The sequence below is a fragment of the Centruroides vittatus genome, unplaced genomic scaffold (genome assembly GCF_030686945.1).
Source record: "Centruroides vittatus isolate TY-2023 unplaced genomic scaffold, ASM3068694v2 contig_551, whole genome shotgun sequence".
In the NCBI taxonomy this organism is placed as follows: domain Eukaryota; kingdom Metazoa; phylum Arthropoda; class Arachnida; order Scorpiones; family Buthidae; genus Centruroides; species Centruroides vittatus.
The window spans coordinates 452,478-476,194 of NW_027122328.1; the positions used below are offsets into that span (position 1 = coordinate 452,478).

The 23,717-nt window shown below is 33.4% G+C and overlaps 2 protein-coding genes across 2 annotated transcripts in view; both read left to right on the top strand.

Moving 5' to 3' along the window:
• LOC136978812 (15-hydroxyprostaglandin dehydrogenase [NAD(+)]-like) overlaps positions 1-16,322 on the top strand; it is a 34,021-nt gene extending 17,699 nt beyond the window's left edge. Inside the window, exons 4-6 of the mRNA XM_067274631.1 lie at positions 13,327-13,400; positions 15,451-15,584; positions 16,090-16,322. Coding sequence (XP_067130732.1) covers positions 13,327-13,400; positions 15,451-15,584; positions 16,090-16,216 — 335 coding nt within the window. The 3' untranslated portion in view covers positions 16,217-16,322. The remainder of the gene's footprint in view (positions 1-13,326; positions 13,401-15,450; positions 15,585-16,089) is intronic.
• On the top strand, positions 10,565-13,252 carry LOC136978817 (15-hydroxyprostaglandin dehydrogenase [NAD(+)]-like). The gene is made up of 4 exons (XM_067274636.1): positions 10,565-10,666; positions 12,070-12,193; positions 12,969-13,066; positions 13,148-13,252. The coding sequence occupies exons 1-4, from the start codon at positions 10,574-10,576 to the stop codon at positions 13,250-13,252; spliced, it is 420 nt and encodes a 139-aa protein (XP_067130737.1). The 5' UTR covers positions 10,565-10,573.
• Positions 16,323-23,717: the final 7,395 nt, after the last annotated feature.

Here is a 23,717-nt window from a genome sequence, read left to right on the forward strand (position 1 = left end):
GAGTTACATCCACTTGAATTTTTTTATCCAGTAGATGACTAGTTTTCCCTTTTGTTTAATATCAAAAATTGGGCAAGAATCTTATATGCGTTATCATGGCCTTTTCTTTCTAAGTTTTCAGATAGTTTGATGCCGATACCCGGTAATATATACGGTTTTTCGTTGTTAAAACCCTTTTCCATTAGTGTTTGAAATTTGTTGTTTCTAGCTGACATTTTCTGATGGTTAAAAATTTTTAAACTACAACTAGGAAAATTCTTGCACACAGTTGTTTCTATCCTAAGAGTTTTTGAATTGCTGGACTGGTAAATGAAAAAAAGACTGTTCGGTGTAGTCATTGTTTTCAGCTTTGATATCAACATACGGATTCAGTTTTTAATATAAGAATCATTACCGAAGATTTATTTTTTCGTCATGTAGCGACGATGGTTCCATTTATTAATATTTAATATATGACTTTTCATAAATGTTCATAAAAATAAATAAATTTCATCAAATTTCTCTTACGAATCCGTCAACACTAACACAGTATCGGTGATAAACGGCCTGCCTTGACAATCGTCCCAATAGTTCAGAGGGTGGAAGGTAGTGGAGAGTCCCGGAAAGCTCAGATCCTGGCTCGCGCGACCACTAACGAGCCCGGAAAGGCATGGGGGAGACTGAATTACCAACAAGGGAGAACCGACTCTTTCGTAGTCGATAGGGGAGCGGAGATAGCAGATCCCGCAGAATCGGAAGTTTCCTTGTCGGGAATGCAGATGGAAGGACGAATTCAGTTAGCCAAAGTCTTCGGACAACGAGTAGACGAAACCTTGGTAACCGATCCAGTAGTTTAGGGGAAGGAAGGCAGCGTGAAGGCCCTGATACGTTGTTGCAATCTCAGTTTTAACTAATTTCGCCCTACTATAAATATGGGGTGACACTCGATATTTATATATAAGAAAATTATTATAATATATATGTGATATTTTTATTACGGGTTGAAGTTTGAACCACAGCTAGAATTCCTATTGTAATAAATAAAACACCACAATTGTTTACAAGTTTCCGTTAAATGTCGCCATCTACTATAGTAATTTAATTTAAAAAAATATGAAATTACAAAATTAAAATCTATTTAATTGCTTCCTTTATTAGGAATTATTAATATTGATTATAATAATAATAATGCTATCGAATACTTAATGCAAAAAGCGAAAAATACGTTACACCGAATTGAAATATTTCTGAAATGTTTGATAAAAGACGCGACGAGACACTACAAATATAGGTGTTTCCGTTTTCTCAGAATTATTTAATATTACGTATATCGAAATATTTATATTAGCGAGATTGAGGTCGAAGTTTTAAACGAGAAAACGTGTACGTCGGACGTTTAGCACCTCTTTCCTGTAAGCCTAGAAGTTTGACAATGGCGTTTGGAATATCGAGCATGATTCCACTGACTTTCCAAACGCCATTGTCAAACTTCTAGGCTTACAGGAAAGAGGTGCTGAACGTCCGACGTACACGTTTTTGCGTTTAAAACTTCGGCCTCAATCTCGCTAATATAAATATTTCAACGTACTGTACGTAATATTACATAATTCTGACAAAACAAACATGTATAATATTTGTAGTGTCTAGTAAAATTTATATAATTTATATAATTTTTTGGACAATGAACCCAAAGTTGAGTTTTAAAATAAACACTTGGCTTTATTTCCATCATTATTTTAGTTGAGTACTCAACTAAAATAATGATGGAAATAAAGCCAAGTGTTTATTTTAAAACTCAACTTTGGGTTCATTGTCCAAAAAATTACCAAACACGGTTTCAAAGAAGAGATAGTATATAAATTTTTATCAAACAATATTAAAATAACATCAGATATTTTATCTGCTATTGCTTAAGGCAGTGGTTCCCAATTAATTTTTCCAGCGTACCACTTCAAGAAAGAGCTAAACTCGTGTACCCCTTATAGCAGAAATTCATATTAATCCACACTAATATTATAAATTCGAAGGTAATTCTGATGTCTGTCTGTTACCTTTTCACGTCTAAACCGCTGAACAGGTTTTAATAAAATTTGGCAGAGAGATAGCTTACATGTTGAAGATGGATATAGGCTACATTTTACTGCGAGAAAATATCTTACTCCCACGAGAAAATTCGACATAATGCGGGCGAAGCTGTTGGTAGACAGCTAGTGATAAATAGAATAAGTTTTTTTTTACATTTATTACCTTTAAAATACAATTCTAATAATAATGAAAATAACATAAGGTTATTTAATTTTAATGTGACAAATGTGCACGATTTTCTTTGCACAACTTTGTAAAATCTGGTTGCTTTTTGGTCAGCTTCAGTCTCAAGTCATCTTCGAGTTGAAGTCGGTGACGATGTTTACTTTTCATGATTTCATGGCCGAAAATCCGCTTTCGCAGAGGTATGTTGTGCAAAATGGTAGTAAGTATTTTATTTCCGCTTCGCTGACATGATAAATGTCTTTTAGGTCAGCCCAAAAATTACCCAGTGATTGCGCTGCAAAACAACTCCTGAGTCTGCTGTTGCATGGAATGTCTATTAATTCCTCTTGTTCAGAGACGGGAAGGTGGTCGTTGGAATTATTCGCAAAAGGGTTATTTACCCAGTTCCATTCCGGCAATATTCCATTCCAACCAGGAATGGAATATTGCCGGAATGGAACTGGGCAAAAATGGAATATTGCCGGAATGGAACTGGGCGGAGTTACGCAGTTATTTCCATATCTGGGAAATAACTGCGTAACTCGCCGAAAAATTTTGTAAGTGGCATTTTATGACTGATTTTACATATTCATTTAATGAGTTGAATTTGGGCCTTCAAGGCCAGGATACAACCATATTCACTATGCAGAGAAAGTTGAGTCAACTATCAAAAAAATATCCTTCCGGACATCTTTGATAAACAAATGTAAATATGACCAATTTTCGAATCTTAAACTTTTTTTTTTGGAAACGACTTGTTTCCAAAAAAAAAAGTTTAAGATTCGAAAATTGGTCATATTTACATTTGTTTATCAAAGATGTCCGGAAGGATATTTTTTTGATAGTTGACTCAACTTTCTCTGCATAGTGAATATGGTTGTATCCTGGCCTTGAAGGCCCAAATTCAACTCATTCAACTTTGGGAAAATATCTGACAAGTAAGCTAATTTTTGCAGCCACAAAGTGTCACTCAGCATCTGTTTGTACTCATCATATTTATACTCAACCAAAAATAACTCAATTTTATGTCTCAACTCAAATATTCTCGAAACAATTCTTCCTCTGGACAGCCAGCGCACTTCAGTATGTAACAACAGGGTCTCGTGCTCACTGCCAAGGTCTTTACAAATGGCTGCGAAAATTCTTGAGTTTATGGCATGAGCCTTAATTAAGTTGACAATCTTTACAGCATTTTTAAGAGTGATGTCTAAGCTGGTTGGAATTTTTTTACAAACAAGTGCCTCTCGATGAATTCCACAGTGGGTCCATTTTGCTTCTGGAGGTTTATTTTGTATCCGCTTCACAAGTCCTGAAAAACGACCAGTTATTGCTCTTGCACTATCAGTACATATGCCCACACATTTTGACCAATCCATTTTGTTTTCGTCTATAAAACCGTCGACAATGCGTAATATATCCTTTCCGGTGGTGCGAATGGGAAGGGAACGACAAAACAGGAACTCTTCGTGAAACTTTCTGGAATGAACATAACGAACGTATGCTAAAAGTTGAGCCAACTTTGATATGTCTGTGGATTCATCAAGTTGTATGGCAAAGAAATCGCTTTGTAAAATGCATTGAATTTGATCACTTTTCAGATTATCTGACATGTCTGCAATAGGACGAGAGACAGTGTTATTCGATAGGGGAATAACATCAAGTTCTCGTGCCATTTATTTCTCCGAACATACATTTTACTATCTCTTTTGCTGCAGGCAGTATAAAATTCTTCCCAATAGTGTGTGGTTTTGCTTGATTGGCAATTAAGTAACTAACTCTAAAAGAGGCTTGAAGAACGTTGACATTCGTGTTCAAGGAGAGTGTCTCAATAGATTTTTGCCTTTGTTTGAGATCTTTTAATTTATGTTGAAAGAAGGACACAGATTGGTCTTTGAAATTAGCATGTTTCCAAATGGCGACGCAGCAAAGATGGTTTTAACGAATGATTTGACAGCGTTTCTCCACAAACGACACACTCGCAATGGGGAATCAGGGTCTCCAGGGGACCTATTCTGAGTAGTATCGTTAAGCTAACGAATACGATAAAAACCAGTTTCTATCGGAACCACGTGATTTGCGTTTAATCAACTGTGAAAATGCTATTCCGAGCCGTACGTTTCGTTTTCGGTGCCGATAGCCACGTGCGATAACTAAGCTTTTGTTATCGGTCACTCTCGAGCTGCCGTTAGGAACATAACGAAAGTGAAAACAACATGGCGTCTTTTCGTGTAAGAATAATTTTACTTCACGAACAATTGGAGAGAGGGGACAGCAGTAACACCGATTAAATTTAATACTCTTTTTTCAACTTCAGTTAATTTTTGATTAACTGAAGGCCCACGTCTTGTTTGAAACTTTGATTTTTTTTTATTTGTGAGGCTTTACTTTTAATGTTTGCTTTCCAGTCACTCCGTGTCTATGCAAATAATATTTACATTTAATAAGATGTATTGCATTTGACATTTAATCATAATACTAATTCTAATTTGGTTATAAGGTTTATAGAAGTAGAACTTGTAGCAAAATTAACGTTTGTCGTTTTATTCTTAATGAATGAATTAAAAAATACATTAATTACATGAAATTATATAGAAATATACAAAGAAACTTAGACATACTTTGTATAATTGTAAAATGTTAGCATTATGTAATAATAGAAATCTTTATTTTGTAGATTTTATCTAAGTTTAATGTCGGCTTTAATTCATTAGTTTTAGTAAAAAAAAAAAAAAAAAAAAAAAAATACATTCCATATACGTAACTTAACAGTAAACTATACACTATACATAAATGACTATCTATCACATAAATTATAATTTATGTGATAGATTAAATTAAAATAGAATATTAGAATAAATTAAAAACAAATATTTGCTTAACGGATGGGCTGACAAAATAGATCCAGTAATAGACCCAGACATTACGGCCGGATGGCCGAGCGGTCAAGGTGGCAGCCTACCGCTCTGGGGGACCCGGGATCGAATCCGAACGGGTCGAAAATCCCCAGGAATTTTTCGGGGGTGGTCCGTCCGGATATGTCGGGCCCCGTCCCTCACCACCCGGTCGCCCCATTGTGGGCCTGGCCGAACCCATAATGGACCTTCTAAAAGAGGCCCTCTTAGTGCCCACAGGGCGGAAAGAGTTAAAAAAAAAAAAAAAAAAAAAAAAGACCCAGACATTTTAAAACAAAACAAAACTATATCACTAGCACTAGTACACGACAATGCTAAAAGCACGCTTAGAAAATGGCGGGTTGCAGTCACGTGACAAAATACAATGTTAACTAAACTGTGATTGGTTAAAGCGTAATAGCTATCGATAGCATGGAACCCAGACGCATTTCGACCGACTACCCGTAGCGAAACCCACTTAACGTGGAGCACAAAATAGCGATTTGTCTAAGGTTCGTTAACGGCCTTTCGCTAAAGGGACTTATCGAATGTCCCGTGTATCGCTCTCGTTCAGTTATCGGAAGAGCTCAGAATAGGTCCCCAGACCTTGTAAAACCAAACTGAATATAACTATCGTCATATTTCCTTTTTTTGAGAGATGGCTCCTTATTATCAAGGTTTCTTTTTTTTTGTGCCTGAGTACTGGTACAAGGTGATACATCATTACATGTGACTGTTCAGTATTGCCTGACACCTCATCATTAGCCTTTCGGCGTCCTAACAGCCATCGCTCCATCTGCCCTTCTATGATCACGTGGATTCTGTGAGACGCCCTCTGGTGGATTTTTTGGTCGCATTTTTCAGAAATTTTTCAAAAAATTTAAGTTCTCAAATTTCTTCGAACTGAGAAAAATGCAATAAATAACGTTTTTATTGCGCGCCGCGTTTACTCGGAAAGAAAAGTCAAAAAGTGCCGGCGTCTCACAGAATCCAACGTGACCTTTGGGTAGGAAAAATTAGGCGAAAAAACCACGCTCGCGATAATCGCGACCATCGCGAGCATCTTTTTCGCTATCAATTCTTTTCTCCCAATAATTTTTTTTTTATTTCAAGAAAGAGATCGATTTTAGCCCGATTTAGTAGCGAGATGTTGCAACTGATTATTAAACTCAGTGAAGTCTCATTATACTTTGCGAGAAGTCGCATTGTCGCGCGCGAGAAATAACAGCGACAAAAATTTTCAAAATTAATTTCGCAAACACAAATTGTGTTAATTGTACAATTTTTGTTTCTTGCATAAGAATTTCATTTAGGTATTGTCAGAAATGCATTTTTTTCATGAAATTTCGAGAATATTTTTAGTTATTAATAAACGAATTTGTGCATTCGACATCATGTTGTAAATTACCGAATTTTTGATGATCCACCCATTAGTTTTTTGATTGCTTCATCTCATGCATTTAAATTTTAAATCGACCGATTTTATATTGCCGCGCGTACCTCTTCATGCAATTTCGCGTACCCCCAGGGGTACGCGTACCACTGGCATGGGCTTAAGGAAACACATGCTTCTGGTATTAATACTTTATTTGTACGTGTTTCTGAAGAGGTGATTCCATATAAACAGCTCAAAGCAGATCTTGCAGCTGCAGCATTTGCTAACTTTTTATTTTGACCAGAACCTTCAAATGTTATACCATTAATACAAACACTCATAGTAAATCTTTCTGATGGTACTAATGCATTATCTCTAATTAAATTAAATTCACTTCCAGGATGTACTTCATTTAATAACATAACAGGATTTTTTTCTTCTTTTTCCAATATTTTCTGTGTTTGATTCTGTTCTTCTGTTATGTTTGTACCTTCTATTGAGAAATAAAATTTTGTTTTTCTCTTCCAAACTGATTAAAATTTTATGTTTCATTTTCATCATCATTAGTAGTAAAATCACAACTAGTTTTTTCCAACAGGTATAGCAGTTTTTTCAGTATTTTGAAAATTATCAAAAGTAGCTAAAGCCAATTTAGCTGCTGCACATTTCCCCATCTGTTTTGAGTGACCCCGTAGAAATAACTACTGATTTCCAAGCTGCGGCAGTCAAAATTTCAATTGGCAAACTGTCACAGTTTGTTCTATATACTTGCCACCAGATGTCAGAGTCAATGAGGATAAATTGGATACCTTGGTTTAACAGCTGCCATCTCCATTCCTTGTACTCGGTGATGTCAATGGTTACAATCCAATGTGAAGCAGTCCCGACATGAATCGTCGAGGCAGAGCCATTGAGAGACCTATAGGCAATCACGAACTGTATTTATTTAATACTGGAGAAGTGACATACTTCCATGCCCCAACAAGATTATTTACTGTCATTAAGTTTTTATCATTAATGACATTTGAACTCGAAAAGATAATTTTGAAATCTTCGCGTCAAAAATCATGTCATTACACATGCTGAATTACAGTGTAGTGCTTTTCTTCGCTACTATTACTTTTACTTTTCGTCATTGCGTCAAGCGAATGAGACGAGATCGTAACAAAACTGAGTTTATTGTCTTCTCACGTATATGCTACACATCTACCCGGAACACTGTTCCGATGACTCATACCACTTGGGGTACGTTGCTCCTTTTTCAAGACAGTTAAGGTGTGAAGGGTGACGTTCACCACAACAGCACACGAATTTTTCGAACATTTTCATCAGTCAATTCCGAAAAATGGCTTTAAAAGCGGACGTAGTAAGAGAGCATGTTGTACAAAATAAATCCAATCACTCAAAACAAATGCGAAAAAGCATTCTTAGGCGAAGGTAATAGTAAACCAACTGCATGTAATATTTTGAAGAAATGTGAAGTATCTAGAAAGTAGAAAAGAAAACCAGGGAGTGGAAGAAAATCGGTTGCTACAATGCAAAATATCTAAGATCATTGAGACAAATATTTGAAAAAAAGATGCAGTAAGTCATGTGGAGGAAACTTAATAATTGTCATGGAACGTACGTAGATAAGCCACTTAAGAAGATGGACGTAAAAAAAGGAAAAAGAAGAGTGCTTCAGAGTGAACTGTTCAAAAAAAATTTCTGCAATCTAAACGCAATACAGATGATTCGTAAGAAATTTTGAAAAACAAAACACGTTTAGACATGTAAGTTATATCGTTTGTTGGTGTGATTAAGACAATAGAAATACTGTAAATGTGATAACGTGAAAGAGGAGAGACGTTATTTAGAATTCAAAATGTAAAAATTCTTAAAGTAAACGTTTGTATTAGGGTTTCTGATTTCCCGATCTTTTGCTTGTCCCGGGATTCCGGGATAAAAGTGAACTGTTTCCCGGAATCCCGGGAAACCCCGGGACAAAATTAATTATTTTTAAGATATACAGAATATCATGAAACTAATGATATAATTATTTTTCGTTTTTTAAAGTAATTTAATACGTTCTGCAACCTCGAAAATCATATTAATAATGCTGTGTAAGATATATATTAAAAATTACCTTTGAATTACGTAGAATTTTTTACAAATAGAAAAAATTTATTAAAGTTTGCTGGAAACTGCTACAACAACAAAAAATGACTTTGAATTGAGTTGAAAATTGAAAGAAAAATGAATTTAGATCAAACTTCTAACTTAGAAGGTAATTTTTGAACTTTTAAATAAAATATAATACAAAATATTGTAAATTTTTATAAGATTTTAAAAACCAAAGATGGTCAATACTCCAAACACTCAATCTAATTCTTATTTTAGTAATGAAAAGTCTTGCTACCGAGAATGCCTTTACCGATTCAATTGATGTGATTGGAATCGTGTTTAATGCATTTAAGAGAAGACAATTATTATTATGTGTTTTTCACCTGTATCCTGAAAGATTTCTAGTTCGTTTTTGAGATTGTAGTACTTCTCTTGTTCCCTAGTATTCTTGATTTGTGTACCTCGACTACTTTAATAGAAACATCATAGCCCAATAATTCGACAGTTCGTTTGTCTTTAATAATCAGATTATGAAGAAAAACTTCATACTCGCTGACTTCGTACTCGTTTGTATCCTTGCCAATTTGCACAACTTGGCGATACGCAGTCATTGAAGCTACTGGGCATGGTTAAAAATTAAGACGCGTAAGCAATTATTCCAAATATTACTGGTAAAGAATTTTGAGAGTCCTGCCACAAATAAGCTACGTATTGATTATTGACCATTTGTGACGTGCCATAACGAGCAAAAATTAATAAAAAACTAATAAGTAGGTTTAAAATTAATAAATACAAATGTATTCTGACAGTTTGTGAGTTAATTATACTTTCTATTTGCAAAATGTCCTCAACCTTAACGTAAAATAAAAAAAAGTGAATTTTTAAGGTATTTGCCGGATTTCCCGGGTTAAAAAAAACAGCCGGGGTCCCGTTTGAGAAACCCTAGTTCGTATGACTTATTGCATGTTACTGCATAAAATTTTAAATATCAATGAACAATGTCAGCAGAATAATATTAAAAATGCACTTTTCTATTTACATCGAGAGAATGTTTGCTATTAGTCACTTGATAAAGCTATTAAAACAACAATATTAAGAAATATATCGTAATTCGTGACTGCTACATTGATAGCAAATATCTGCCACCCATACCGATTTTATATGTTGTTAGCCTAGAAAATCTTATATTTATCAATAACAATCCTTTCAAAACATATGGAAATAGATAAACATTCAATTTATTATTCTTTATATAGTAATTTTGATTCTATGAAAATAACAAGTTGATTTCAATTAGGGATTAAGAGCACTCAAACTTAATTCTTTTTAAGTAAATTTACATAAATTTCCTAACTTATCTTAGTTAAAAAAAATACTTCTTAAATCCTGAAACGTTTTATTTAAAATATAAAAAAATCTTATCTAAATTTTATTTTACGAAGTCGACGTTTCTCGCTTTCGATAAGGAATTTACTTTCAGATTTTGATTACTGGAATTGTAAACAATAACATTTGAATATAATAAAAAATACTAAGTAAGTCAATGCAATATCTTATACTCTATATGACACGTATAATTTCAGTAACGTCTACGTCCATTTTGTAAAAAATTATCTAAGCAAGCGATCTTATGTATTTGTCTGTTCTTTAGAATGATGATTGCTATAAATTCCTAAAGTAGCCTCAAAGCAGAAAGAAGGGAGAGAAAGGGCGATGTAAACTGAAAGTTAGTTTTAAAATCGGCAACATCCAAAGCCATTACATTTCAGATTCAGAAAAAATTGGTCGTTATTGAAACTATACGCCTCTTGAACTTAAACGATAACTCATTGTCTGAAAGCAATTTTATCATAAACAGAGATAATTTTTGTCTTTCCAGTTCTTATCTAGTTCTAAAGTTTTATCTTTCTACTTATGAGATGCCGAAGATTCGCTTGACTTTGTGACGGTTTGTAAGGAAAAAAGATCAAAGAAGATGAACGTGAAAAGTGGAAGGGCATTAGTAACAGGCGGTGCACAGGGACTAGGAAGAGCTGTTTGTGAAGCATTGTTAAGCAGAGGATATAAGGTAAGATTTTTCACATATTTTTAGTAACTTCTGTAAAATTATCGCTTTCAAAATTATCTGTTTTAAATATTCAAGATTTAATCGTATAGGCTTATTTATTTACTTATAGTTTGCCAGTCGTCATGATTTTCATACTAAATAAAATTCTAGAAAGTTTTTAGGCTATAAAATTTAAATTTCTTTCGTTATATAACATATTTCAAGATAAAGTTAGTAATGAAATTTTAAACAGAATGAAGTTATTTAAATATACATGTTTGTTATATGGGAGAGTTCCGATAAAAAAAGAAAGAAAAAAATTTTGCATGAATTGGAGCCATGTCTTTAAATGTTAAATATAAAATAATGCTTCACCTTATTTAATTATTATCGAAATACAACAAATCATTCTTGCTACTATTCAAACATGTCCCTCCAAAAACATACAAATCCTGTGCAAAAACAGATAAATATAAAGAACAAACAAAATTCCAGCAAGGAGTTACATAGCTTTCCCGGTGTCATTTAGTAGCGCCAATTGTTACGATATTTTATTAATAAACTTTTTATGTTTTTAACTATTATGAAATGGCAAAACTCTTTATTTTGAAAGTAGGGATGAGTTTTATAAAAAAATTCTAAATGATAACGAGAAATTATTTATTGTGACATCGTCACAGTGCCGGGATGCAATTTTTAATCGTGTCTTTGTAATTTATTTAATTTAAAACATATACTCTCCATCTTATATGAATAGTGTGTTCCTTCTGTACGTAATACTTTTCCTGTTATCAAGCCCCTGAGCATCATATTTTTCCTGTTAGCAACAGTCATGCCGTCATCTATCTAACTCCCTACAGGGAAAATTGTTTGATTTAAAATAACGTGACTTGTGGTCCAGACCGATAGTTCGTATACGTTAATCGGGACTTCTTGCTCCTACGCTTTCCATATCTGGTCTCGGATTTCATCTATCTAACTCGTTTCTCGAGATTAAGAGAGACAGACAGACGTACGACAGGGGGAATTGATAGACTTAATAACGAATAAACTCGTCATTTAGTCCGACCCTACTGGAAATATGACATACGACCCCGACTATCTCTTCATCTTTTCGACTTTTAATCACCGAAGTTATTGATCTTCAAATGAAGTGAAAAAATTGTGCTTCCAACCCAGCCACACATCCATATACATAGAAAAATTTCCAATTTTTTTTTGCATTTGTAGACATTTCAAGATCCACTGAGTCTAGAAACGTAAAAATCTTGTGGGGTCATTTTCTGATCTACCGCCATACTTTCTAACTTATATATAACAGAGCCGGGGAAAGTAAGAAAATAAAAACGAAATGTTTCAAGAATATATTCAAATAAATCAATTGTTTTATAAAAATATTTGATTAAAATTGTCTAAATATTTAGGTTTGCTGCGCGGATGTGAATTCTGAAAAAGGTCAACGCACAGTGGAGGAGTTGCAAAAGAGTTATGGAGAATCAAACTGTATTTTTGTCAAATGTGACGTGTCCTCTTCAGAAGAATTTGAAGGTATTTATTGTATTTTAGAAATTTAAGCGCTCAAATCTAATTAATTTATGAATATATCGTTTATATTTTAAAATATCTTTCTTATAATATATTTTGAAAACTAATCTTGAATAAACAATAGAAAAAATGAAATTTAAAAAAACGTAACGAAACTCTACATCTCAGTGTAATTGTCGAAATATAACTTATTGATGATTGTGTTACGTAATAGACATCCGAAGAAATAAATATTTAATACAGTATATTAATAAATTCTAATAAATATTTTTCCAGAAATTCTGTCCTCAAATAAATATTGAGTTATATTTAACCATGGTTTTCACTCAGAGTTGACAAAGACTCGAGGGAAAGTTGTCATAAGATATCAAGATCAAGAGCGTTAGTTAGTACTGTCTCAAGTAAGAAAGTCGACGTATCCTAGCTTTTATAGTAGTGGAATCGTGTCAAATTTTACCCTCTGGGATTTTCGCACGTCTCCATGTTATAACAAAACCTTATTTATAATAAATAATAAAAATGTTATTTTAAAAATAAAATCTTATAACAGCCGAGAAAGTTACGCAGCTCGTTGATAGATATTTTTCTGTTTTGTTCGATTCTCACATAAATATATCATATTTCTCACGGATTGAAAAAAAATTGATGTTTTATTCAAGATTAGTATGCTGACACAAATAGTACTCGTATAATTTTAAATTATAACAAAAACAACTTGTTATAAACTGTCAATTTTACGACATAGCCGTTATTTCTCACTAAATTAATTCAATTACAGAAGCTTACTTGAAAGCCAAACAGACAATAAGGGATTTAAATATTTTAGTAAATAATGCAGGAGTTTCTCAAGAAAATAAGGCTGTAGATATTAATTTGGTAAGTCCGAACACTTTTCATTCGTTAAAATTTCATTCTTAGTAGTTACGAGATGAATTTTATAATTAAAAATTATTGTAGAATGGTGTGATATACGGTTGCAACATTGCATCAAAATACATGGGGAAGAATAATGGAGGAAATGGGGGCGCTGTTGTTAATGTCGGTTCTGTGGCAGGTATTTAAAAATTCTGTATTTTCATTTTGAGCAATAAACGTGTACTGTAAATTAATTCATGTATATATTTTACTTATATCAGGCCTCGAACCCTGTAGACTATCTATCTATTCAGCAAGTAAAGCCGGTGTAATTATGTTTACAAGATGTCTCGGAGTAAGTAAAGTCGTCCTAATCTGATAATGTGCTTATCTATTTAAAACAGTTTAGAACAAAATACTCATAATTATCAACGTTTTCACATTTTTTTTTATAATTCGAAACTTTGTTGCTGTCTGGTTTTATGGCAAAAATAAAAATGGCGCAATACGTATAGGATGTGTTGAGAGGAATGTTGCCTGGAAACTCTTTATAAGGAAAACTGGTCCCAACTTAGGTGTTATTTATGTGAAGAAAACACAGAAATCTCCATGTCTCCAGACCATTGGATTCTATTATTCAGATTTATTCCACTTGATCTCTGGTGGGCACTGTTAAATTTTGGAGGCAACATCAAAATTATTTAAATTTCAATTTAGATTTATGATAATTATAAAATACAAAATGATATATTTATAGTTTGATCTATTTAAATTGATGCTGTATTACTGCATCAAAGTTTTAAGACTGGTAACGAATGTTCTTTTTTTGGATGGGGTTAAAATGATCGAATCTCAATACACGGGCAATAATGCCAAGAAAAATGTTTCTATGGAAAGATTCCCCTACAAGATTTTCCTACAGGAAACTGGCTTCTATTTAGGGTTTTTTTAAGATTAAAACCCGGGAAACTCCACGCTGTCAGCCTGCAGTTCGAGAGGAAATCTGCGAACTACGTGTGTTCAGCTGAGTTATCCACTCGACCACTAAAGACATTATTCTTTTTCGACAAAACGCGAGAATAAAAAAAATGTAAAAATGAAACGCTTCTTACATTCTGAAATTTTAATCTGTAAAGTAAATTATAAAATTAATAAACTCGAAAGATAAATTAATGCTCGATACCATAAAAATTTAATAGAAAAGGACAATCATAATTAAAATGTAGTTTTAGTAACTCTCTATACAAAGACTTATTGGGATAATCTTAACCGAATTTCACATACATATTATCACGAGTATATGATTTCGATTTTTGAAGGAAAACTTTTACTTCTAAATTTAATGATAGAGCAAAATTTGACGCTGCCGTCCCATTAATGTGCGTACGTTTTTTAACGCTTCCTTTAATGCTATACGTTTACATACGTTTTCTAACAAATTGGGTATAATGGAGTCGCAAAACATTTGGTCCGACGAAAATCCACACGTTCACCATCAAACTCCATTATACTTACCAAAGGTAACGGTGTTTGCGTTTTCACAGCTTCCTTTATCATTGGTCTATATTCTTTTGAAGAAAATTGTGAATCTGGTCAACGATATGTTCTGCTAATACCTCTAGACACGATTATTGGATCGGAATCCCTGTGACTTCTAAGCAGGTCAGTGGCATACCATTGTTCAAACTGCAGCAAATTCAGGTTTTGCAACCTGGAGATGGAGGGCGATAGAACCATATCTTTCATATATTCCACATTCCACTGCTGCAATTTAAATAAAATAATTACACTTTGTTTCTAAACTTACAAAATTCGATAGAAAACTTATGGAATATGCATATTAAAGGAACTGTAGAGCCAAATCTCGCCTTGTAAATCTGGCCAAACTCATGACAAGTGTGATTAAAATGGCCCCTTTAGTGCCCACAGTGGAGACAAAAAGAGGACTGAAGAAATTCAGTTCTCCTTTTGGACTGAACACTTTCCATTTTTTTAGTCTTTCCTTTTTGTGAAGGAAAGACTAAAAGGAAAAAAAAATGGAAAGTGCTGTGACTACATACGACTGTTGTGTGTCGGATACACTGTAAAGAACAAATTGTAAAGACAATTTGTTTCTTATAATTTGCAAATATTTTTATATTTTGTTATTGTCCTGGTCTTTGTATTTATTAATTATTTATTAATGTTTACATTTAATTTTACTTTATAATATTCTTTCGAATATTGGGATATTTGTCATCATTTCATATGTTACATTGTATAAAATTTGGCTTCAGTTTCGGTCGGTAACAGCAACTATTACTTTCAATAAACTGTATTATTTTCAATTGACTTAATATTTGACAATATAATAAAAATTGTTTTTAGGTATAAGAAAATTATATATTTATATCTTACATCAATAGTTAAATTACGAAAAAAGTGGAGTTAAATTCACCTGTGTATGCCCTAGTACTATAAACACCGAAATGATGCAAAATTTCGTAAAATCCCAAGGGAAAAAGACGAGAAAATTTCTGAAAAGAAATCCTGCTTTAGAGTAAGTATTAATCGTGATATTTAAAGAAATAATAAAATTAATAACAAAGATATAAAGTAAAATCATTAAGCTGCAATTTGAAAAAAACATTGTAGATCTATAACTTCCCATTGACGTCTGTTCGACTTTCCGTTCGTCTTTCCTTACTGTTGTGAACGTAGTTGGATAGATGAACTCCGAGAGCAGATGTGTAAACCGTAGGGCAGGAGGCCCCCATTAACTATTCAGGAATTTCCAGTTTACACCGGAAGTCACGTTATTTCAATTCAATTAATTTCCTCAACACTTGACACTCTATCACTTACATTGTGCATTCTACATAAAAATTATGGATAAGTAAAGATTTCATTTAAGAAGCTGCAAGCTTCTCGAATAAAAAAACACTTCCAAAATTGTCAATGACAGTTTTTATTATTAAGTTAAGAATAGAATTGTCTGAAATTCACAAATACCCAGAAAATTTTAAGTCCTTATTCTAATTAATAATGATATAATTAATTTTCAGACCAAGTGAAGTGGGAGAAGCAATCATTCAGCTCATCGAAGAAGGAAAACCAGGAGCAGTTATGACTGTTATTAACGGAAAGAAAAATGAATACGTGGAATTTACAGATAAAATGTACATAAAATAGTATTAATTTTGCAGAAATTTTAATCGTGATTAGTACATTTTGATTTGGATTCATTAATTTTCAATGGCCTTAAATCTGTAAATTGTAAGGCAATAAATAAATCTTAAAATGCTTTATTAAAGTACTTTTTAATAAACTTATGCTTTGACAATGACAATTTGAAAATTGAGATAAAATACGTCAAGAGTATTAAAGAAATATTTACAAGTTTTAATGCGTATTTTATATAAAATCACAAAAATCAATCTTTTCCAAAATTCATAACTTTTTCAATAAATCTAAATATATAAAATTACTCATCTTGACTGACTGAATGACTGAGTGATTTATTCATCTTCGCCCAGAGCAAACCGCTAAACCTAAAGAAAGAGGTAAAATTTGGTACACAGGGTACGTCATGAAAACGCACACTAAGAAGGGATTTTTCGAAATTCCCCGCGGGAAAGGGGAGAGGGAGAGATTAAGGCTTAACCTGAAGAACGGCTTCTACTGTACTATTTTAGATGAGATTTTTTGTTTTCAACTACGTTTAGTCTTCATTGAGTACTTATGGGTAATAAATTGATAACATTTCAGACATTGATAAAAATAGTTTTATATATTTCGATTTTTAACCAAATGTCCGAACCGTTTTAAATTCGAATTTGTTATTGCACATTGGTTTGATTATAGAACGATTGTAAACGTTTCAGATAATTTATCAAATTGAAAACAGTTCGTTTGATTTTCTGCAATTTCCATCATTCTCAGCGGTAGGTGTTATTTAACATTTATCATAGTTGTTATACTGAATTTAAATGGTATTTCCTTGAAAAATTCGCGCGGGCGAAGTCGCGAGTAACAGCTAGTAAATCAATATAAACAGTGGCTTTATAATAAGAATGAAACAATTAAACAATCCATCCTGTGAGTCCTCTATACAGGATATAAATATATATATAACGCATTTAAAACAAATTTTAATATATTATATTAAAAAAAGGGTTATTTATTATAAGAATATCTCAGAATTTTATGAAAAAATACTTTTCGTTCCATAAGAAACAAAAGTTTCTTTGTGTTAACATCAATGATGGGTTACTGCGTAATTTACTTGATAGAGTGAACGGTCTTTAAGTGCTCATTATTGGCATTTTCCACCGTAGTTAGACTTACGTCCTAACTACACAATAAAATTCGACTTACGTCGCCTCTCCTGGAACCAATTACCGACGTATGGTGAGGTATACCTGTATATATAAATGGACATGTTTGTGCCTATATCATATTTTCTCATCTTTTTTAGAATTAAGAATATTTACACTGCATAAATTCTAGAATATTCTAGGATTTATGCAGTGTTTTTATTTAATATAATGATATTTTAAAGGATGCTGTAGACGCGAACTCGAAAGACAGAGAAACGAAATTCCAGAAATCGATTCCTAAAGGGAAAGACAAAACAAGTGGAAGAATGTAATTAAACAATTTCCGAAAAAAAGACTTTTTAACTTTTAGAAATATTTAAGATTATTGTCGGAACCGTTACTTGACGTCCCCGATATCACGACGTTCCGTACTGAAATAATTACGACTGTAAAACGTAGTCATTGAATGAAGGTTTCATACTTTATTGTGTTTTGTGTACATCTAAGATAAACGGTAATAATTTGGAAACAATTGATATACGCATGCTTGACGGCAGTTAATCTGACAGGTATTGTTTTGGAGATATAAGCAGTTGTTTTCATCTACTCAAATCTACTTAGTTTATGAGAGTCTTCGAACATCTTAACTCTAACAAAATTGATTCTACCTCGTCTGTGAGGATGAGTGAAAGACTACAGACAAAAAGAAGAACGATCTGTCTCTATAGAAAGACAGACGCGAAAACCCCGAAATTCTGTCAAAAAATCGAAATTTTTAGCATTAAACTGAGTCGCGACGCAACAATAGAATTTCGACAATTGAATTGCTGTTTGTTCGAATGCGATTGTTTCGAGCGTTTTCTGAGTTTTGCAGTAGTAAAAGAGATTATTTTCGGTAAGTTTAGTCCCTGATCTTTCTAGATTTAGGTATTTTTTAACATCGTTAGGCGCTAAATCACAATTAGCGGCGATAATTTTCCCAGAACGAATATTTCGATAACAATCGTTGTGCGGTTTCTTCAAAGTAAAAAATCCAGCCTTTGACTTATTCTGGGGAAGTGCATTTGATCTTTTCATTGTTCATTTTCGTCAATCGAATCGAAGTGTTAAAGCAAACTCGAATAATAAATTCTGTCGTTTCCCGCCATAATTTTGTGTGTGTATGTTACATATGCATACACATTATATCCCGTATGACATTCGCACTGCTATAATTTATCTAAACATTAACGAATTAGAATAAATGAGTTTATTCGTCATTTTGTTTTCTCTTAATTTCTAGAATATTTTCATTAGTTCTAATGAAAATCAACAGAATAGCATAACTTTTTGTAAACCATAGATATTTAATTATTATACATAATAATTGAATGAATAATTTTAATGTTGTCGACGATGTTTATGGTTCCATTACAACTTTATATTCATTTGTGATTAGAATTAAAACGAACTTTTTCTATAATTTTCTATCCTATATATATATTGTTACATTTTCGTTTCACTTGTTAATATTGTCTTAATTTAGAGCTGGTTTCTTTTTTGCTTGCAGAATGGAAAATTTCAAGGCGTTGAAGAAATGGAATACCTCTGGAGAAGACAGTCCAGAGGAGAGCACTTCGACGTGGGAATCGTCTTCCTCTTCAATTCGAGTGATTCGCGTGCGACCGAAAGAAGTGCTGGAGGGTGCGAAGGAGAAATCCGGTCAACCCGACAAGAAACGGGTCATTGTCATCTCTCCCAATGAAAGCACCTCGTCTGTCATCGACTACCTGGAAAAGAGGTATCCGGATGTTCCGGAATGGTCGGTGCAGAGACAGGCACGCGAGGAAGGACCGGAAGAGGAGTGTAAATCGATTCTAAAGAAGCGTAAGAAGAAGCCTTGGTGGAAGAAGCTCTTCTTCTTCTGGAAGAAGTAAATCATCGAGGTCTTCTCACCGGATGTGACTTTTCTCCTGATTGTGACTGTTTTTACCCGGATTTGGACTTTTACCTGGCTGTGACCTAATGAACCGGACTCGACTTCATTCATGGATGTGACTTTTTGTGGCGGTTTGGCGTCTTCCCTTTCCTGCTGACGGTACTTGGAATGATACGTGTCCTTCGTTATTGCTAACGAAGTACGTGTTCTTCCACTTCAGTTAATTAAAGTCGACGGCGACAACTTAGCACCGTCTTCGGTCGTTCCAAATATCTCAACCGAGGATGTTCGATTGGTAAAATTCTGACCGAAAAATAATGGATTTTCGCCAGCAACGTGCGTGTCAACACTGGACACCCGAATAAAAAGAAAAGGGAAATATCGCAGTTAGCATATGTCTAAGCCACAATTATAATTATGTAAAACACTTAAATGTGTATATAAACTTTTACTTAATAAATCTTTTTAACTTGATATTAGTTGATTACGTGTATCAGTTTAAATATTATATCCGCACATTTTATTTTTGGACTAATTTGTAATTAAAGTTGAAAGTAATCTTTCTAACAATTAAACCGAAAGTCAAAGCAGAAGAAAATGTACACGATTCATAACGAAAGAAAAATATAAAGATAAAAGAAGTAAAAGTAATATTAAAAACTTACGAATTTGTATCGATACAAAGGCTAGAAATATAAAGCTACTAGTAAGTAAGCCTGGCGTTGCCCGGGAAAAAATAAAAACAAACGTTAAGGTTATATCGTTCTTCTATCCTTTATATTATAGTATTTGATTTATAATTACAAAGGTTAACTTACGTAAGAGTTTATCATACCGAGTGATCAATCTAACACATTTTAAAAATTCTATAAATTGTGTACTGTGGAAGAATAAAGAATTTTTAGAATGTGTTAGATTGATCACTCGGTGTGATAAACTCTTACGTAAAATAGTCTCTGTAGTTATATAAATCAAATACTGTAATACAGCAAACACTAAAACGAAAAGCATATAAAGAGTTTGGTTATTTCAGCCTACCATTGTCACGCTTATCGCGATACTCGGATGGTTCGAAACGGCGCAAATTCAATGGTCACTTGACCATCGAAGTAGACAGGAATTGAAAATGTACGTCAAATTTTTCATATATCGTAATATTTTCCAATGTTAACTCTAAGAAACTGTACCATTCACATCCGAATATCAAACGGTAACCTCCAACGAATCGAATTTCAGCAAAAAGTGGACCAAATATTTAAATTCGGCACCTTCGAAAACAACTTAAATCATATTTTGTACTGGTCAGTAACCTTATAGTATGTAAATTCCCTATTCGTATGACGTACAGGGGCAAGCAACTAGTAATTTGAGGTGAAGAGCATATATTTTAATGAAGTAAATTAAAAATACGTTTAAAAATTGCAGCCCGGCATTGTGACAATGTCACAATAAATAATTGCTCGTTAATTTATTGAAAACGCTTTTTCCTCTGCATTCAAAAGAATGAAGGAAAAATACTCTTCGATCTAGAATGTCGAATGAGAGATTAAATTGATGGACATAGAATCTGATTCTCACAAAGTAAATTAATTTCGATCGTATTTTAGATACTTGGCCAACAGCAAAATCATTTTAAAAATCAATATTAACTTTGAAATAGTCGTGTCGTTGTTATGCATCTGGTTATAAATGCCAGATTGAAGAAGAAAATTACATAAATCGGATAATTGGTAATCACATTGCTTGTGTTTCAGAATCAATTCGATGAGTTATACTTCAGAATCAGGACGGATCTATTAATATTATATATATATATATATCGATAACGTGTTTATATGTAAATATATCAGCAACATACATTTTGACATGATAAATAGACTTTTCTAAAGACAATGAATTCCTTCAATTTCTGTCCATGTGACGACAGTTGCTACTGTTTAATTTATAAATAACCGAATAACATTATTTAATATAATTAATTTATATTTATTGTATTCTTTATATATCTTTTGCATTAGATGTATTATTGATACAGGATTTAACTATCTTGTATTTTTTTTATCCTGCTCTTTACTCGCGCTTCTTCACACAATTCGCCATTCAATTCCTACGATTATTTTTAATATCCACCAAACAATACGAATGCTTATCATACAATATTAAACACACAAACTTCCAATGCGATATAAGATAAGGTTATGCATTGCTGTGACTGGAAGCTCAGCATGTCTATTCGCAGTGTGATTCGTTACAATAGCGTCTTTTTTGGGCGTGACTGCTTATTATTCGGTGCAATGCCCCAGTCGAGCAGCGTACAAACATCAAGTTCATGTGCAAATTGGGGGAAACTGCTGCAGAGACGCTGTCGGTCCTGCAGCAAGTTTATGGCGATAAGCACTAAAGAAATCCTCAGTTTACGATTGGTTTTTGGCCGGTTTAAAAACAGACAGACGTTGGAGGATGACGAACGCAGCAGGAGACCTTCAACATCCGGAAGTGAAGAAAACATTGAAAAAGTTCGAGAACTGATTAAAAATGATCGAAAAATAACCATCGCTGAGTTGGAGCAGGAAGTTAGTATCTCTCACGAATCCATTCACGCAATTCAACAACACATCGCTTGTTGCGCAGCAATTCCTCGTTGACAAAAGTATTTCTGTCATCCCCCTCTCCAAATCTTGCTCCCAGTGACTTTTGAATGTTCTCTACTATCAGAATGGGCCTCAAACAAATGCGTTTTGCAAACAAAAGCAGGGAGGAGATCGTGTCGGATACGACGGTCCAACTCCGGAAGAATTCAAAGCGAGCATTCCACGCCTGCTTTCAACAGTAACAGGATCGATGGAACAAGTGTGTCTGTGCGGGAAGGACCTACTTTGAAGGTGATTAGGTTTTCGTGGCCATATCACGTGCCGCTAAAGTGCAGGATCACAATTCCGGGAACTTTTTGACTGCCCTTCGTATAAAACTTTTATAACAAAATCTCATAAAAAATGGATCACACACAATTCTAGTTATTTATTTTGATTAATAATACAAATGTTAATTTTAAAATAAAATCTCATAAAAGCCGAGAAAATTACGCCTTGTTGCCAAATTTGTTTAAATTCAATGTTAATGTTCAATAAAAAAACTGTAACTTTTAACGAACTTTTATTGTTCCATCCTCCTTATAAATGAATTCACTAATTTTTCGGTTATTTATTTACAATATGAAAACATCGTCCATATACCTTTTAAAATACACAATATCAGTTTTTTCCTTAACACAAGCTCACGTAATAACCCTGTATTGGACTCGCCATGCGGATTCCTCTTTTCTGCATTTATACCCGGTTGTTAAAACTAAAGCAAGACTCGTGGCACACCAATTTGGCTAGCTCTATTACCTCGCTAGAGTAATTGACTAATTCGAGGTTGTCGCTGAGCATAAATTCTAAGAGTGTTTCAAAGCAAGACTCTATTTTTATCGAAGGATATAAATCCATTATTGTCCCAACTTCTTCATCCATCAACGATAAGTCTTGTGTCTCATTAACCACCTTTCCAGGATCTTGTGCCACCAATATACTATTTTCTAATTCGGAAGAGACCAATTTATGCAAACGCTTTTCTAGAACATAAATCAGAGCCACATATTTCTCTACTACCGGTCTCATTTCTTTACCTTCTTTATGGGTTTTAGAGTACCCAAATAACCTTGGCATTCCAGGCCTTGGGTTCCGACATTTCTTAATGTAACCGTCTAAAGCTTTGTAGTAAGTCTGTCTTCTCGTAATAACTAAATGCTTGCTTTTGTGTGCTCTTGCTACTACCAAATCATATATGATTTGATAGTAACAATGAGAAATTAGCATGGAAAAATGATCTTTTCCGTTATTTTTCCATGATAATTTTTAATTTAAAATCTTCGGTGTTCTACTTTGGTACATATTGTAACTGTTGTTCCAAAAGTTAAGTAAACTTGAGAATGGTCTATGAAATAAATTGAAAACGTTAGTTTGTATCAAAATAAATAGTGTCGGCAAGTTAAGGTTCTTTGTGAGAATTGTTTATTAGGTTTCCCATGAGTGTAATGGTGTGGTTATTATATCTCACAATATCTTAATAAATTTTAAGTAAAGTAAAAAGGGGTTGGTGTCAGCGAGTTGGTTTTTTTAATGCGCCATCTAGAAAAGTGAGGTATAACCTCACATAAACCTGCATGTCGGCTTTTACCATACAAAAATATCTGATGTTCCGGTCATTCCGCGTAAATACGGTATAAAGATATTTCGAGACGTAGGTGAAAAACTCGATAAGCGGCATTTCCCTTATTTTCCGCATATGGTTTGTAATGAACGCACCGCCAAGTGCGCGTTTGAAAACCGAAATGTTGATTTATTAAAAATGACATTGACACCAAAAGAAAAACTGCATATAATGAAAATTCTAGACACCGCTATTACAGCTTTTA